This window comes from Nipponia nippon, unplaced genomic scaffold (genome assembly GCF_047370975.1).
Source record: "Nipponia nippon isolate SJK-2023a ecotype South Korea unplaced genomic scaffold, ASM4737097v1 scaffold_52, whole genome shotgun sequence".
In the NCBI taxonomy this organism is placed as follows: Eukaryota; Metazoa; Chordata; class Aves; order Pelecaniformes; family Threskiornithidae; genus Nipponia; species Nipponia nippon.
The window spans coordinates 196,886-213,747 of NW_028262372.1; the positions used below are offsets into that span (position 1 = coordinate 196,886).

General features: G+C 68.2%; 3 protein-coding genes across 4 annotated transcripts; 1 reads left to right on the forward strand and 2 right to left on the reverse strand.

The window, feature by feature from the left end:
* Nucleotides 1-7: 7 nt before the first annotated feature.
* BCKDK (branched chain keto acid dehydrogenase kinase) lies at nucleotides 8-5,706 on the reverse strand. Its single transcript, XM_087735122.1, has 12 exons — nucleotides 5,521-5,706; nucleotides 4,561-4,725; nucleotides 4,366-4,434; nucleotides 3,922-4,032; nucleotides 3,755-3,802; nucleotides 3,358-3,477; nucleotides 3,126-3,224; nucleotides 2,970-3,043; nucleotides 2,322-2,450; nucleotides 1,629-1,718; nucleotides 904-1,065; nucleotides 8-823 (listed from the first exon to the last, which is right to left on the reverse strand). The coding sequence occupies exons 1-12, from the start codon at nucleotides 5,689-5,691 to the stop codon at nucleotides 679-681; spliced, it is 1,383 nt and encodes a 460-aa protein (XP_087591248.1). The 5' UTR covers nucleotides 5,692-5,706; the 3' UTR covers nucleotides 8-678.
* On the forward strand, nucleotides 5,693-16,812 carry LOC104014492 (serine protease 53). Of its 2 annotated transcripts, XM_087735110.1 has the most exons (12): nucleotides 5,693-5,756; nucleotides 6,723-6,790; nucleotides 10,084-10,208; nucleotides 10,509-10,541; nucleotides 10,859-11,027; nucleotides 11,803-12,080; nucleotides 12,663-12,829; nucleotides 13,457-13,676; nucleotides 14,250-14,400; nucleotides 14,727-14,959; nucleotides 15,692-15,840; nucleotides 16,373-16,812. In XM_087735110.1, the coding sequence occupies exons 3-12, from the start codon at nucleotides 10,136-10,138 to the stop codon at nucleotides 16,754-16,756; spliced, it is 1,857 nt and encodes a 618-aa protein (XP_087591236.1). In that variant the 5' UTR covers nucleotides 5,693-5,756; nucleotides 6,723-6,790; nucleotides 10,084-10,135; the 3' UTR covers nucleotides 16,757-16,812. The 2 variants fall into 2 exon arrangements, with proteins under 2 accessions (XP_087591236.1, XP_087591235.1); XM_087735109.1 differs by lacking the exons at nucleotides 5,693-5,756; nucleotides 6,723-6,790 and adding an exon at nucleotides 9,180-9,288.
* VKORC1 (vitamin K epoxide reductase complex subunit 1) lies at nucleotides 6,623-9,052 on the reverse strand. The gene is made up of 3 exons (XM_087735217.1): nucleotides 8,742-9,052; nucleotides 8,021-8,130; nucleotides 6,623-6,924 (listed from the first exon to the last, which is right to left on the reverse strand). Exons 1-3 carry the CDS (start codon nucleotides 8,888-8,890, stop codon nucleotides 6,719-6,721), a joined length of 465 nt encoding a protein of 154 aa, XP_087591343.1. The 5' UTR covers nucleotides 8,891-9,052; the 3' UTR covers nucleotides 6,623-6,718.
* Nucleotides 16,813-16,862: the final 50 nt, after the last annotated feature.

Below are 16,862 nucleotides of genomic sequence, written 5' to 3' on the forward strand. Positions count from 1 at the left end.
CCATGACGATGAACGTCCAACGTGGGGGTTCTCTGGGTCCACCTTGGCCTCCATGACCATCAACGTCCAACAGGGGGGGTCTTCAGGTCCACCTTGACCTCCATGATGATGAACGTCCACCATGGGGGGTTCTCCAGGAGCACCTTGACCTCCCTGATGATCAATGTCCAACATGGGGGTCTCCAGGTCCACCTTGACCTCCCTGATGATCAATGTCCAACATGGGGGTCTCCAGGTCCACCTTGACCTCCCTGATGATCAATGTCCAACATGGGGGGTTCTCCAGGAGCACCTTGACCTCCCTGATGATCAATGTCCAACATGGGGGTCTCCAGGTCCACCTTGGCCTCCCTGATGATCAATGTCCAACATGGGGGGTTCTCCAGGAGCACCTTGACCTCCCTGATGATCAATGTCCAACATGGGGGTCTCCAGGTCCACCTTGGCCTCCATGACGATGAACGTCCAACATGGGGGGTTCTCCAGGAGCACCTTGACCTCCCTGATGATCAATGTCCAACATGGGGGTCTCCAGGTCCACCTCGACCTCCACGACGATGAACATCTAACATGGGGAGGTTCTCCAGGAGCACCTTGACCTCCATGACGATGAATGTCCAACACGGGGGTCTCCGGGACCCAGGCGTGGGGCAGGGGGAACCCAGGCGTCCGGGCCCCCTAGATTCGGAAGCTCTCCCCCTTGCCGTCGATGTGGCGCAGGCGCAGGTAGACGTCGGTGCCCACCCCCTGCAGCGACTGCAGGCAGAGCGAGCCCCCCAGGTACTCGGCGTAGGCCCGCGAGGTGGGCAGCCCGAACCCGAACCTGGGGGGCAGCCATGGGTCACCGGGGGGGTCCCCAAGATTTGGGGGGAATCCCCTCGGTGTCCCTCCATCGTGACGTACCCGTGCATGGGGCCGCCCTGGCCGCTGTTGCTGAGGTCCAGGAGGTTGCGGAAGGGACCCCCCAAGCGGGGGTCCTGGGCGCTGGCCTCGGCCGTGCTGAAGTGGTACTCGGTCACCTTGTCCAGGAGGTCGTGGGGGATCCCACCGCCCCGGTCAGAGATCCTGGGGGAGGGACACGGGGGAGACCCCTCAGGGGCACCCCGAAGATGGGGGGCACCAGAGGGGAGGGGCTGGAGGACCCCCAGTAGAGAGGAACGTCTTGGGGACGGGCATGGGGACACCATGGAGACCATCCGTGGGGACACTGAGGAGAACTCCTAATAAATAGGAACACCTTGGGGACATCCGTGGGCCATCCCTGAGGACGTGGGGACACCACGGGGACCCCCCAGTAGCTAAGACCACCTTGGGGACATCTACGGGGACACCCTGGAGAACCCCCTCATAGGGACACCATGAAGACCATCCACGGGGACATGAAGACACCATGGAGAACCTCCCCATGAGGATGTGGGAAGACCATGGAGGCCACCTATGGGGACACCCTGGGGACCCTCCAGTAACTAAGGCCACCTTGGGGACGCTTAGGGACACGGGGACACCATGGAGACCATCCCTGAGGACGTGGGGACACCACGGGGACCCTCCAGTAGCTAAGGCCACCTTGGGGACATCTGTGGGGACCCCCTGGGGACCCCACCCAACCCCTGGGACCCCCCCGGTACCGGATGACGAGGTCGATGTCGTTGTTGGCGATGGTCACCACGATGTCGGGGACGTTGTAGGGGGTGTCGAGGTGGGACTCCATCGTCGCCCTGTGCCACCCCAGACGGTCCCCTATAGCCCCCTATGGCCCCCCCCCCCCCGGCCCCACACACCCCCTAGAAGCCCCGTACATCCCCTGTAAGACCCTATACACCCTCTATAGGGCCCCGTCACCTCCTTTACCCACCCCAGAGAACCCCGTCTCCCTGTAAAGCCCCATTTCCCTGCCCCCCTTAGGGCCCCATGTCCCCCCTATAGGCTCCTTACACCCCCCACGTGGCCCCACACACCCTCTATAGGTCCCACGCACCCCTTACAGACTTCATACACCCCATATAGGGCCACTAATCTTCTTTATCCCCCCTTGAAAACCCCATACCTTCCCTAAAAGCCCCACATCGTGCCCTTAGAGCTCCATATCCTCCATAGGACCCCATACATCCTCTATAGACCACATATTCTCGCTATAGGTCTCTATATGCCTCCTATAGATCCAATGCATCCCTATAAAGGCCTATACGCCCCCTCTAAGGCCCCATACCCTGCCTTACCCCCCCAGAAAACCCCGTATTTCCCTTCTAAAGCTCCACGTCTCCCCTCTTTGGGCCCTATACCCCCCCCATATAACCCCCCGCCCCCTATAGCCTCCATACCTCATGGCGTTCTTGAGCAGCTCGGGCAGGACGTAGTCGAGGGGCAGGGGGATGAAGGGGAACCGCGCCGCCACGTGCCCGTTGATGCGCACCCGTGGCGCGTTCCCGTACTGGTGCTCGCACAGCCGCCTGCAGACCCCGCGTCACCCAGACAACACCCCCCTGTCACCCGCTGCCACCCCCGTCACCACCGCCAGCCCCAACCCTGTACGAGCCCTCAGAGAAACACCCAGGAACCCCCCCCCCCCCGGCCCCATAAATCCCTCCTGGGAACCCCTATAGCCCCATAGGGCCCCCCAGAGCCCCTATAGCCCCCAAAAGACCCTCATAAGAATCCCTATAGCCACCTATAGACCTCACAAGGCTCCTATAGGCCCATAGGAACCCCCAAAGAGCTCCTGTAACCCCAAAGGAGCCCTTATGTGAGCCACTATAGCCCATAAAAACTCTCATAGGGACCTATATAGCCCCATAGGGGCCACACGGCACATTCATAGCCCCATAGGGATGCCCACAGAACCGTCATAGGAAAGCTTATAGCCCCCAGAAACGCCTGTAGAAACCCCTATAGGCCATAGGGGGACCCACATGGCTCCATAGCCTCCCCCAGCCCCCTATAGGGCCCCTATAGCCCCATAGGCGCCTCACCGGGCGAAGTCGACCCACTTCTCGATGAGCTTCTTGGGGGACAGGCGGGTGCAGATGATGCCCACGAAGTCGGGCTACGGGGTGGGCAGCAGGAGGGGGTGAGGGGGGGCACCTACGGGGGCTATAGGTGCCCGTCCCCTATAGGCATCAGCCCACCTTATCCTCGTGCAGGGCCAGGTGGTGGGCGGCCAACATCCGCATCCCCAGCCGCGACGTCAGCGTCTTGTCCAGGAAGGGCCGCAGCAGGCGCTCGTCCTGAGGGAGGCAGGCGTCCGGGGGGACCCAGGCATCGGGGGGACCCAGGAGCCCAGGGGGACCCCACCCCCCCACCCCCGTGTGTCCCCTGAAAGGACCCAGGCGTTCGGGAGGGGACCCCGGCGTCCGGTACCTGGATGTGTCGTCGGCACTCGCGCAGCCCCTCGGCCAACAGCGTCACCACGTCCTTGTGGTCCTCCAGCAGCTGCCGCAACAGCGCGCAGTACCGCGCCTCGTCCCCCCGCGCCTGGATCTGGGGACGCGGGGACACCGCGACACGGTGACCGGGGAGACGGGTGACAGCGGGTGTGCACCATCACCCGCGTGTGAGGACGGGTGACTCCGCGGGTGACACCGGGGTCAGCCACGGGGGGACACAAGGATGGGGTGACATGGGGGTGGGGGTGACAGAAGGACAAGGTGACAGAGGGATGGGGTGACGTGAGGACAGGGTGATGCGGGGACACGGGCGGCACAGCGTCAGGGTGACGCAGGGACACGGGTGACACCGGGACGCAGGTGACACTCACAGGCGGGAACTCGCTGAGCTTCTGGAAGGCACGGATGTACAGCTCGTGCTGGGGGGGGGGGACAGCATCAGCACCCGGGCGCTGGGGTCCCCTCCCCGGACGCCGGGGTCCCCTCCCGGACACCAGGGTCCCCCCCAGGACGCCAGGGTCCCCCCCAGAGGACGCACCACGTGGAGGATGGTGGGGTTGCAGCCGATGATGAAGGGCAGGCTACGGAAGCCCTTGATGCGGTGGGCGATCCGCACCGGCAGCTCTTGCTGGAGATAGCGGGCGCTCTTCTGTGGGAAGGGAAGAGGGGGCAGCCGGACACCTGAGTCCCCCTGACCGGACGCCAGGGTCCCCAAACCAACCCGGGTCCCCAAACCCCTCTGGACCCCTGGGTCCCCCTGTGCTCTCTCGGACCCACCCACTCGGATGCCTGGATCCCCCCTGGACACCCGGGTCCCCTCCTAGCTGGACACCCGGGTCCCTTGGGCACCTGGGTCCCCTCCCACCCAGACCCCCAAAGCCACCTGGGTCCCCCCTACCCCCACACCTGGATCCCCCCGAACGCCTGGGTTCCACCCCGAACGCCTGCGTCCCCCCTGGGACCCCAGGCTCCCCCCACTCACCAGGATGTGGCTGCCGTCCTGCGAGCGCCCCGAGTACAACATGGTGGTGGGGGTCAAACGCACCGAGGGCTGTTAGGGGGGGAAAAGAGGGGTAACATCATCCGGGCGCTGGGGTTCCCCCCAGGAATGGGGGATGCCGGGATCCCTCCCGGATTCTGGGGTTCCCCCTACCCGACCCGAACGCCGGGGTCCCACCTTCTCGGCAGCGATGTCGATGGCAGGCTGGTGGTAGAAGGAGGTGACGGCCTTGGAGCGCTCGCGGGCCAGGTCAGGCGGGGTCTGATCGGCGGCTGCCCGGGCGGGGGGACGGAGGGGCAGAGCCCCCCCTCGCCGGCCCCCCAAAACCCGCCGCAGCATCTCCTGGCGGCGGGGGGAAGCCAGGGCAGAGCGGCCTGGATGCCTCGATCCCCCCGGGGATGGCCACTGGGGGGGTCGGGTGGGGAGCGGCGGGAACAGGGACCCCCCCAGGGCCACCCACACCCCCCCCAAGGACCCACACAACCCCCCCCCCCCCCCCCAAGGGACCCAGGCATTTGGACCCCACAAACCCCTCAGGGACCCACATAACCCCCAGCAACCCCCCCAAGGGACACAGGCGTCCGCTCCCCCCAGATCCCCCCCCCAAAGGGACCCAGGCGGCGGCGTCCCCCATGGATTCCCCCCCCAAGGGACCCAGGAGTCCGGGACCCCCATGGATCCCCCCCAAGGGATCCAGGAGTCCGGGACCCCCTTTCCCGCCTCCCCCAGAAGGGACCCAGGCCTCCGGGCCCCTATGGACCCCCCCCCCCCCAAGGGACCCAGGCCTCCGGGACGCCCCTCAACCCCCCCAGAAGGGACCCAGGCCTCCCGGACTCCCTTTTCCCCTCAGTGTCCCCCCCCAAAAGGGACTCAGGCGCCCAGGACCCCTTTCCCGCCCTCCAAGAGGGGAACCCAGGCGTCGGGGCCCCCCTTTTCCCCTCAGTTCCCCCCCTTACACACAGCTCCCAGCTGTCCGCCCCCCCCCCCGTCCCGTCCCTCAGAGAGAACCCAGGCGCTCCGGACCCCCTTGTCCCCTCAGTCCCCCCTTGTCCCCTCAGTCCCCGTCCCCCCCACAAGGGACCGAGGTCCGGGACCCCCCCGAAGGGGACCCAGGCGGCCGGGCCCACCCCCACTCACCAGCCAGCGGACCCAGGCGTCCCCCCCCGGGCTCCTCTCAGAGTGGCCCCGTCCGCTCCCCGCCCCTCTCCTCGGAATGGTACGGCCCGCCCTCACCGGGGGAAGGAGGTGGGGACAGCGCACTGCGCACGCGCGGAGGGGCGGTGGCGCCATTTTGTGGGGCGGCGCCATCTTGTGAGGCACGATGGGAAATGGAGTCCGAGCCGCTGACAGGAGGAACGTCCCCCGCCCCGACGGTGGGTTGAGAGGGGCGGCGGAGGGGTCGGGGGGGACCTCCACAGGTGCCCGGGTCCCTCATTAAGGGCGTCCCAGATGCCTAGGTCCGTTGGGGTGGGCCGTAAGGGGGTCCCCAGATGCTTGGCTTCCTCATGAGGGGATCCCCAGACCCCTAGATCCCTTGGGAGGGAGCCCTGGATCTGTCATGAGGGGGTCCCAGAGGCCTGGATCTCTTATTAGGGGGCGGGAAGGGGGTCCTGGACACCTGGATCCCTCGTGAGGGGGTCCCAGAGGCCTGGGTCCCTTATTAGGGGGCGGGAAGGGGGTCCTCAGACACTTGGGTCCCTAATGAGGGGGTCCCAGAGGCTTGGGTCCCCTATTGTGGAGTGGGAAGGGGGGGGTCCCCGGATGCCTGATCCCTTCTGAGGGTGCCCTGGACACCTGGGTCCCTTATGGAGGGGGGGGAAGGGGGTCCCCAGATGCCTGGATCCCTCGTGAGGGGGTCCCTTATTAGGGGGTGGGAAGGGGGTCCTCAGACACTTGGGTCCCTCGTAGGGGGGTCCCAGAGGCTTGGGTCCCTTATTGGGGTGCAGTAAGGGGGTCCTGGACACCTCGGTCCCTTATTGGGGTGCAGTAAGGGGGTCCCCAGACCCTCGGGTCTCTCATGAGGGGGTCCCAGAGGCCTGGGTCCCCTATTGGGGAGTGGGAAGGGGGTCCTGGACACCTGGGTCCCTCATAGGGGGGTCCCAGATGCCCGAGTCCCTCATGAGGGGGTCCCAGATGCCCGAGTCCCTTCTCGGGGGGGTCCCGGAGGCCTGGGTCCCCCCGTAATTTTGGGGGAATGGGGTTGGGGGGGAACACACCACCACACACCCAGACACCAGGGTCCCTGGCTCACAACTGCCATGTTTGCGGGGAAGGGAGGAGCACCCCCGGCCGTGGGGGTGTCCCCGTCCCCCCGCCCGACATTTTTGGGCGCGTTTCAGGCGGTTTTGAGGTGGCGGAGCCGCCGCCAGCGGCGCCAGTTGAGGGCGAGGAGGAGGCCGTTGAGGAGGTAGGTGGTGATGCAGACGAGGCAGAAGTCCCGCAGGCTGAAGGCCAGCACCCCCGCCAGCCACACCGAGGCCACCACCGAGGCCACCGACGTCCCCAGCAGCACGGCCGCCGCCCCCCGCCCCGGCACTGCCCCTGTGGGAAGGCATGGGGGGGGGGGGTGTCCCCAACACGTCCCCACTGTCCCCAGTGTGTCCCCAACGTGTCCCCAGTGCGCCCCACCACGTCCCCAGTGCATTCCCAGTGTCCCCACCATGTCCCCAGTGTCCCCATCCTGTCCCCAGTGTGTCCCCAGTGCGCCCCACCATGTCCCCAGTGCATTCCCAGTGTCCCCACCATGTCCCCAGTGTCCCCACTGTCCCCAGTGTGTCCCCAACGTGTCCCCAGTGCGCCCCACCACGTCCCCAGTGCATTCCCAGTGTCCCCACCATGTCCCCAGTGTCCCCACGCCATCCCCAGTGTGTCCCCAACGTGTCCCCAGTGCGCCCCACCACGTCCCCAGTGCATCCCCAGTGTCCCCAACGTGCCCCCACTATGTCCCCAATGCATTCCCAGTGTCCCCACCATGTCCCCAGTGTGTTCCTCCCACGTCCCCAGTGCATCCCCAGTGTCCCCACCCCATCCCCAGTCCCCCCAGTGTGTCCCAGTGCATTCCCAGTGCCCCCAGTGCATTCCCAGTCCCCCCAGTGTGTCCCTTCCATGTCTGCAGTGCATCTCCAGTGTGCCCCCCATGTCCCCAGTGTCCCCACCATGTCCCCACCATGTCCCCAGTGCATTCCCAGTCCCCCCAGTGTGTCCCTTCCACGTCCCCAGTGCATCCCCAGCGTGCCCCCCGTGTCCCCAGTGCGTCCCCAGTGTCCCCACCATGTCCCCACCGTGTCCCCAGTGCATTCCCAGTCCCCCCAGTGTGTCCCTTCCATGTCCCCAGTGCATCCCCAGTGTGCCCCCCATGTCCCCACCATGTCCCCAGTGCATTCCCAGTCCCCCCAGTGTGTCCCTTCCACGTCCCCAGTGCATCCCCAGTGTGCCCCCCGTGTCCCCAGTGCGTCCCCAGTGTCCCCACCATGTCCCCACCGTGTCCCCAGTGCATTCCCAGTCCCCCCAGTGTGTCCCTTCCACGTCCCCAGTGCATCCCCAGCGTGCCCCCCGTGTCCCCAGCGCATCCCCCGTGTCCCCACCACGTCCCCCCCGTGTCCCCAGTGCACTCCCAGTGCCCCCAGTGCCCCCGTACCCAGCAGCCCCTGCAGCAGGTAGAAGAGGCCGCCGATGGCGCCGTTGGGGGCGTTGGCGGCGCTGTCCGCGCCCAGCAGCGGCTCCGCCAGCCCCAGCCCGCGGCCCCACCTGCGGGGCGGGGCACCGGTCGGACACGCCCCCTCCGCGGGGGGGGGCCCACGCCCACCGCACCCATATATGGCGCTGCCGGGCCCCGCCCCGCCGCGACCCACGCCCCTTCCGCGTGTGTATCCCCGTCCCCGAGCCCCGCCCCGGTAGCAAAACCGCGCCCCCTTCCCTGCGAGCCCCGCCCCCCCGCGCTCCATTGGGCGCCGCAAGCCCCGCCCCCGCCACGTGGCGGTGTTTACCCGCGCGCCGCTCCCGCCGCTGCAACGCCAATCCCCGGTGCAAAGCAAGCTCCGCCCCGGTGCAACGCAAAACCCGCCCCGGTGCAATGCAACCCCCGGTGCAACGCAAAACCCGCCCCGGTGCAAAGCGACCCCCGGTGCAATGCAAAACCCGCCCCGGTGCAATGCAACCCCCGGTGCAACGCAAAACCCGCCCCGGTGCAAAGCGACCCCCCGTGCAATGCAAAACCCGCCCCGGTGCAATGCAACCCCCGGTGCAATGCAAAACCCGCCCCGGTGCAATGCAACTCCCGGTGCAATGCCAACCCCCGTGGTGCAAAGCATCCCCCGCCCCGGTTCCCGGCCCCCCCCACCGGTCCCCCCGGCCGGTACCGGGAGGCGAAGACGCGGGTGCAGGAGACGGCGGGCCCCAGGTCGCAGGCGGCGCGGTAGCTGGGGTCCCGGGCGCGCGCCCGCTCCACGTGCAGCGCGTAGAGCGAGAGCGCGGCTCCCGCCAGGCACAGCACCGCGCGCGCCGCCATCACCGCCCCGCCCCGCCCCCCCCGGCCCTCCCATTGGCCCAGGAGCCGCCCCTTCCCCGCCCCGCTCTCTGATTGGGCGGCGCGGCTGCCGTCCCCCGCCGCCTCCGCCGAGCGGCCGCTCCGCCGTCATTGGCCGGCGTTCTGGAGCCGCCCGCGCTCTGATTGGCCGCCGGCGACACGGCCCTCCCGGAAGCGGCCGCGGGGGCTGCTGGGGGATGTAGTCCGCCGGCGGGGCGGGGCCCCCGCCCCCCCCCCCCCCCCCCCAAAAAAAAAAGGGGAACCCAAGCGTCCGGGCGGGGCGGGCGGGGTTAAAACCGGCTGCGGGCCGGGAAGGGGCAGAGGCGGCGGCGGCCACGGACCCACACGGACCCCCAGGAAACCCCCCCAGAAACCCACAGGTACCCCCACGGACCCCCACAAACCCCACGGGGGGACCCCAAAGACCCCACAGGGACCCCCACGGACCCCCACAGACCCCCATGGACCCCCACAAACCCCACGGGGGGACCCCAAAGACCCCACAGGGACCCCCATGGACCCACAGGGACCCCCACTGACCCTCACAGATCCCCACAGACCCACAGGGACCCCCACGGAGCCACTGGGACCCCCCCATGTATGTCCATGGACCCACAGAGACCCCCAGGGACCCCCAGGGACCCCCAGAGACCCCCACACATCCCCACAGACCCCCAGGGACCCCACATGACCTCCCACAGACCCCCAGGGATCCCCCACATATGTCCACGGACCCCCAGGGACCCCCCCCACTGACCCCCACAGACCCACAGGGACCCCCACTGACCCCCACTGACCCCCACAGACCCCCACAGACCCCCATGGACCCCCACAAACCCCACGGGGGGACCCCAAAGACCCCACAGGGACCCCGACGGACCCCCACAGACCCACAGGGACCCCCACTGACCCTCACAGATCCCCACAGACCCACAGGGACCCCCACGGAGCCACTGGGACCCCCCCATGTATGTCCATGGGCCCACAGAGACCCCCAGGGACCCCCAGAGACCCCCACACATCCCCACAGACCCCCAGGGATCCCCCATGACCTCCCACAGACCCCCAGGGATCCCCCACGTATGTCCACGGACCCCCAGGGACCCCCCACTGACCCCCACAGACCCACGGGGACCCCCCCATGAACCCAGAGGGACTCCCACTTACCCCCACAGACCCCCAGGGACCCCCTAGGGACCCCCCACGGGCCGCCCCGGCGTGTCCACCATGGCCCGACACACCTTGACACGCCTCGACACGCCTCAACACGCCGCCGCCCTCCTGCTCCTGCTCCTGGCCCGTGAGTTGTGCCGGGGGGAAACACGGGACACGCCGGGGGGGGGACCCAGGCGTCTGCGGGGGGGACCCAGGTGTCCGGCAGCGGAAGGGACCCAGGCGTCCCCCGCCGCCCCGGGGGGGACCCAGGCGTCCGGGCGGGGCGCCCCACTCGACCGGTCGTACCGGAAAGGCCGAGGTCACAACCCCCAAAAAGGAGCCCGGACGCCCGGGTCCCCCGGAGGCAGTGGGTGGGGCGCCCGGATGCCTGGGTCCCTCGGGCTGGGGGGGTCCCACGCTCTGACACCCTCCCTTTCCCCCACAGACGCTGAAATTTTGGCTGGGGAGACTCCTGCAGGTAAGATATATGCAAATGAGCTCTGCGTATTCATAAGCAATCCCTCCAACCCCATTGGTTGCTCCCCCTCCCCGTCTGGAAGAGGCTCCCCCCCCCCATTTCGGGGGGACCCAGGCATCCGGGCCCCACTTCTCCACCCCAGCACTGTCGCAACCCCTTCCTGCACGCTGTCGCAACACCCCCCCGGGATGGTTGAAATCAGGGTGGGGTACAAGGGACCCAGGCGTCTGGGTGCCCCCCACCCAACCGCGGTGGGGGACACCCAGGCGTCCAGGGGGGGAACCTGGGCATCCCGGCTGATGGGTGCCCGGGCGCAGAGCCCGAGTGCGGGCGTCAGCGGGAGCTGGGCCGCGTGGTGGGGGGCACAGCCGCCCGCCCTGGAGAGTGGCCCTGGCAGGTGAGCCTCCAGCTGCGCGGGGAGCACTTCTGCGGGGGCACCCTCGTCACCCCGGAGTGGGTGCTCTCGGCCGCCCACTGCTTCCAGGGGTGAGTCCCGGGGGGATCCCAGGGGGAGGTGGGGGGCTGACCCCGGGGGGGGGGGGGGGAGGAGTTCTGGAGTGGGACCTTCCTTGGGGACCCTCCCCTATCCTGTTGGGGCACCCAGAAATCCGCTGGGCTGCCCAGAGCTCCTTTGGGCCACCTAGATCCTCACTGGGCCACCTAGATTTCCATTGAGCTACCCAGATTCCTTCTGGGAGCCCTTGAACCCCGTTGGGCCACCTAGATCCCCACTGGGCCACCTAGATCCTCGGCAGGGGTCCCAGAACCCCTTTGGGCCACCTAGCTCTTCATTGGACCACCTAGAACCCTATTGGGCCACCTTGATCCTCGCTGGGCCACCTAGAACCCCATTGGTCCTCCCAGAACCCACTTGGGCCAGCTACATGCCCGCTGGGGCATCTAAATCCTCATTGGGCCAGCTACCGCCTCCTTGGACCACTTAGATCTCCATTGGACCAGCTAGATCCCCACTGCGCTACCTAGATCCTCATTGGGGCACCCAGAACCTGGTTGGAGCACCCATGACTGGGGTGGGGGCACCCATGACCTGTTGGGACACCCATATCCCCTTTGGAGCACCTAGAACCTGGTTGGGGCACCTAGAATGGGGTTGGGACACCTAAGATGACGTTGGTGTGCCCATGACTGGGGTTGGGGCACCTAGAACCTGGTTGGACCACCTTGACCCGGGCTGGTGTGCCCGTGGCTGGGCTTGGGCACCCAGAGGGGATGGGGTGACAGTGGTGGCACCCCCCCCCAGGCCCAACGGGAACTGGGCGGAGCCCAAGGCCTGGCGGGCGGTGGTGGGCCGGCTGCGGCTGCAGGAGACGGGTGGCCAGGAGAGGACGGTGGTGGAAGTGGTGATCCACGAGGGCTACCGGCGGGTGGAGGGGGGCCATGACCTGGCGCTGGCCCGCCTGGAGTCCCCCGTCACCCTCGGGCCCCGCGTGGGCACCATCTGCCTGCCCCAAGCCCACCACCCCTTCGCCTTCGGCACCCCGTGCTGGATCACCGGATGGGGCCACGTGGCTGAGAATGGTAAGGCCTGGATGCCTGGGTCCCCCGGGGCTGAGGCCCCACGGTGGTGGGTCTTCTTGGGTGGGTCGTCGTCGTCCGGGTTGCTGTGGAGGCGGGTCTCCATGGTGGTGGGTCTCCATGGGGTGGTTCTTGGTCATCTGGGTCCCCATAGAGGTGAGTCTCCATGGGGTGGGTCCTCATCATCTGGGTCCCCATGGTGGTGGGTCTCCTTGGGGTGGTTCTTGGTCACCTGGGTCCCCATGGTGGTGGGTCTCCTTGGGGTGGTTCTTGGTCATCTGGGTCCCCATGGTGGTGGGTCTCCTTGGGGTGGTTCTTGATCATCTGGGTCCCCATAGAGGTGAGTCTCCATGGGGTGGGTCCTCATCATCTGGGTCCCCATGGTGGCGGGTCTCCATGGGGTGGGTCCTCATCATCTGGGTCCCCATGGTGGTGGGTCTCCTTGGGGTGGTTCTTGGTCATCTGGGTCCCCATAGAGGTGAGTCTCCTTGGGGTGGTTCTTGGTCACCTGGGTCCCCATGGTGGTGGGTCTCCATCACCTGTCTCCCCATGGTGGTGGCTCCCCATGATGACGTCCCCCCACAGTGTCCCTGCCGGCGGGGTCCCCCCTCCAGAAGGTGGCCCTGGACCTGCTGAGCCCCAACACCTGCAACTGCCTCTACTCCAACCTGCGGCGCCGGGACCTGGCGCGGCCGGCACGGCCCTCCATGGTCTGCGCCGGCGGGCAGGAGGGAGGCCGCGGCGCCTGCCAGGTATCGGGACACCCTCGGCAGTGGCATTGGGGAGCTATAGGGGTCTATGGGGGACCTGGGGGGGCATATATGGGGCTGTAGGGGTCTATGGGGGCATATATGGGGCTGTAGGGGGGCAATAGGGGAGCTATAGAGGGATATAGAGTCTATAGAGGGGCTATAGGGGACCTATAGGGGGAATATATGGGGCTGTAGGGTCTAGGGGGGCCTGTAGAGGGTCTATGGGGGGGCTACAGAGAGCTGTAGGAAGAATATATGGGACTGTAGGCGGGCAATAGGGGGCTACAAAGAGATCTAGAGTCTATAGCTGTCTACAGAGACTATAGAAGGTCTATGGGGGCCTGTAGGGGAAATATATGGGGCTATAGGGGGGCTATAGGGGTCAATAGGGAGAGTGTAGAGGGTCTATAGGGGGCTACAGAGGCTACAGAGGGGCTATAGGGGGGTCTGTAGGGGGAATATATGGAGCTACAGGGGGTCTATAGGAGACCTAGGGGGCCTATAGGGGCCTTTAGAGGGTCTAGGGGGGGCTATAGGGGGAATCCATGGGGCTATAGGGAGGCTATAGGAGCCTACGAGGGTGTATAGGGCCCCCAGGCTCTCCGCTGACCCCCTATCCCCCCCCAGGCGGACTCAGGGGGCCCGCTGGCCTGCGGGGGTCCGGGGGGGCAGTGGGTGCAGGCCGGGGTGCTGAGCTTTGCCGTGGGCTGCGGCCGCCCCAACGGGCCAGTGCTGGCCACGGGGCTGGTGGCCCACGCCGGCTGGCTGCGGCAGCACCTGCCCCCCACCGCCTTCGCCCCCCTGGGAACCCCCCCGCCCCCTGGCCTGGAGGACGGCAAGTGCCTGGGTGAGCAGCGGGGGACCCCGGGGTCTGGGGGGGGGGACACCCAGTAGCCCCTGGGGAACCCAGCATAGGGGTGGGGGGCACCCCATAACCCCTGGGGACCCGGGGGTCCAGGTGGGGGGCACCCCATAACCCCTGGGGACCCCGACATATGGGTGGGGGGCACCCCATAACCCCTGGGGACCTTGGGGTCCAGGTGGGGGGCACCCCATAAGCCCTGGGGACACCCCGTAACCCCTGGGGACCCCAGCATAGGGGTGGGGGGCACCCCATAACCCCTGGGGACCCCTCATAACCCCTGGGGACCCCGGGGTCCAGGTGGAGGGCACCCCATAACCCCTGGGGACCCCTCATAACCCCTGGGGACCCCGGGGTCCAGGTGGAGGGCACCCCATAACCCGTGGGGGCACCCCACAACCCCCTGGGGACCCCACCATACGGGTAGGGGGCACCCCATAACCCCTGGGGACCCCAACATACGGGTGGGGGGCACCCCATAACCCCATTGACCCCCCCGAGGGCCCCAGGCGTCCGGGGGGGCCCCAGGGGTCCGGGCTGAGCCCCTCCGCCCCCCAGGCTGTGGGATGCAGGGGGGGCCGCGCCTGGAGCCCCCCCCCGGCCCCTCCTGGCCCTGGGCCGTCAGCCTGCGGCTGGAGGGGCGGCACCGCTGCAGCGGGGTGCTGGTGGCCGAGGGCTGGGTGCTGACGGCCGCCCACTGCTTCATTGGGTGAGTGAGGGGCCCGGGCCCCTGGGACCCCCAGCTGCCCCCCCCCCCCGTGCCCCATAGCATCCCCCAGGACACAGGGGGGCTCTGCCCCATGGCGACCCCCGGGACCCAGGGCTCTGGCTGCCCCAACCCCCCCCCCCCCCCCGGACCCAAAATCTGCCCTGGGACCCCCAACTGCCCCCTGTGCCCCATAGCGTCCCCCAGGACCCGGGTATCCAAGGGGGGGGTCCCCATCACATCTGGGGGTGCGGGGGGGGGGGGTGTGGAAGGGACGCGGGGGTCCGGCGGGGCCACCCGGCCGGGGGACCCAGGCGTCGCGGGTGCAGGCAGCAGGACGCGCAGGCCTGGGAGGCGGCGGCGGCGGGGGACGCGCGGCGCAGGGGCGCCCGCCTGTACCTGCACGGGGCCTACGTGGAGCCGCGGGGCGGCCGGGACCTGGCCCTGCTGCACCTGGAGACGCCGCTGCCGCTGGGGCCGGCCCTGCGGCCCCTCTGCCTGCCCTACGACAAGCACCGACGGCCCCCCGGCACCCGCTGCTGGGCGCTGCTGGCCCGCAACGGTGAGCGGCCTGGGCCCCAGGGCGCCATCCCTGGCGTCCCCCTCATCCCTGGCGTCCCCCTCATCCTTAGTGTCTTCATCCCTGGCGTCCACCATGTCCCCATCTTCCCCGGCGTCCCCCTCATCCCTGGCGTCCCCATCTTCCCTGGCGTCCCCCTCATCCCCGGTGTCCACCATGTCCCCCTCATCCCTGGTGTCCCCCTCATCCCTGGCGTCCCCATCTTCCCCGGTGTCCCCCTCATCCCTGGCGTCCACCGTGTCCCCATCTTCCCTGGCGTCCCCCTCATCCCTGGCGTCCCCATCTTCCCCGGTGTCCCCCTCATCCCTGGCGTCCACCGTGTCCCCATCTTCCCTGGCGTCCCCCTCATCCCTGGCGTCCCCATCTTCCCCGGTGTCCCCCTCATCCCTGGCGTCCACCATGTCCCCATCTTCCCTGGCGTCCCCCTCATCCCTGGCGTCCCCCTCATCCCTGGTGTCTTAATCCCTGGTGTCCACCATGTCCCCATCATCTCTGGTGTCCCCGTCATCCCTGGTGTCCCCCATTCCTGGTGTCCCCATCATCCTTAGTGTCTTCATCCCCGGTGTCCACCATGTCCCCATCATCCCTGGCGTCCCCCTCATCCCTGTTAGCTCCATCCCCGTTATCTCCATCCCTGATGTCGCCATCCCCGGTGTCCACCATGTCCCCATCTGCGCTGTCCCCAACCCCGCTGTCCCCATGTCCCCCCTCCAGGCTCGTCCATCCCTGAGGAGCTGGTCAGCGTGGAGGTGACGCTCTCGGAGCCCTGCGGGACACGGGGGGACGTCGGGGACAACGCGGGGGTCCCATCCACCCCCAACACCTTCTGCATCACCATCCCCGAGGGCACCAGCGCCTGCCAGGTCAGCAGGGACCCCGATGTCCCCGTGTCCTTCCCGGGGTCCCCATGTCCCTCCTGGGATCCCCTGGGGGTCCCTGGGTCCCTTTTGGGGTCCCTTGGGGTCCCCATGTCCCTCCTGGGGTCCCTTGTGGGGTCCCTGTGTCCCTCTTGGGGCCCCCACATCCTTCCTCAGGTCATTTGTGGGGTCCCTGGGCCGATTTTGGGGTCCCTACATCCCTCCTGGCGTCCCCATGTCCCTCCTGGGGTCCCTTGGGGGGTCCCTGGGTCCCTTTTTGGGGCAGCTCAGGTCACTTTTGGGACCCTGTGGTCCCTTTTGGGGTATCGGAGGTCGCTTTGGGGTGTCTGGGGTCCCTTTTGGGGGGTCTTGGGGTGCTTTAGGGGGTCCCAGAGGTCCCTTCCGGGGGGGTTTGGGGATCCAGGGGTCCCTTTTGGGCAGGTCTCGGGGGGTCCCAGGGCTCCTTTTGGGGGGTTCCCTTCTGGGGGGGTGACTTCAGGGTGTCCCCTGGCACCGGGCTGACGGGGACACCCCGCAGCCGGACGGGGGGTCCCCCGTGGCCTGCGAGGAGCGGGGCATCTGGTTCCTGGCGGGGACGGCCAGCGTGGGGGGCTGCGCCCAGGGGGGGCCCCCCCTCTTCACCGCCGCCCCCCACTACGAGCGCTGGATCGCCGGCATCACCCGCGAGGCCTATTTCTCCGAGACCCCCCCGGACCCCCGCGAGGAGGAGGAGGAGGAGGAGGAGGCGGCGCCCACGGGGGACCCAGGCCTCCGGGAGCGCCCCGCAACCTCCGAGAACCCCGACGTCCGAGGGGAACCTGAGCCCACGGAGGACCCAGGCCTCTGGGGGGACCCCGACATCTGGGGGCAGGTCAAATCCTGGGAGGACCCAGAGGTCCAGGAGGGCTCCAGCAAAGCCTGACCCCCGCTTCGGGGGCGGGGGCGGCAGAGCAATAAAGTGGTGGTGGTCTGCAGTGCCCCCCCGCCTCTCTCTGGGGGTCCCAACCCCGTTCAGGGCACGCTTGGGG

Excerpts from the sequence above, each read along its gene's own strand:
- LOC104014492 (XM_087735110.1), top strand. The coding sequence starts at position 10,136 with ATGGCCCGACACACCTTGACACGCCTCGACACGCCTCAACACGCCGCC. Across the intron at positions 10,209-10,508 it reads CCTGCTCCTGCTCCTGGCCC|ACGCTGAAATTTTGGCTGGG; the intron begins GTGAGTTGTGCC and ends TTTCCCCCACAG. Across the intron at positions 15,841-16,372 it reads AGGGCACCAGCGCCTGCCAG|CCGGACGGGGGGTCCCCCGT; the intron begins GTCAGCAGGGAC and ends GACACCCCGCAG.
- BCKDK (XM_087735122.1), bottom strand. The coding sequence starts at position 5,691 with ATGGCGCCGCCCCACAAAATGGCGCCACCGCCCCTCCGCGCGTGCGCA. Across the intron at positions 4,726-5,520 it reads ACGCCTGGGTCCGCTGGCTG|GAGATGCTGCGGCGGGTTTT; the intron begins GTGAGTGGGGGT and ends CCCCGCCGCCAG. Across the intron at positions 3,225-3,357 it reads AGTGCCGACGACACATCCAG|GACGAGCGCCTGCTGCGGCC; the intron begins GTACCGGACGCC and ends TGCCTCCCTCAG.
- VKORC1 (XM_087735217.1), bottom strand. The coding sequence starts at position 8,890 with ATGGCGGCGCGCGCGGTGCTGTGCCTGGCGGGAGCCGCGCTCTCGCTC. Across the intron at positions 8,131-8,741 it reads ACCCGCGTCTTCGCCTCCCG|GTGGGGCCGCGGGCTGGGGC; the intron begins GTACCGGCCGGG and ends CCCGCCCCGCAG. Across the intron at positions 6,925-8,020 it reads CCTGCTGCAGGGGCTGCTGG|GGGCAGTGCCGGGGCGGGGG; the intron begins GTACGGGGGCAC and ends GCCTTCCCACAG.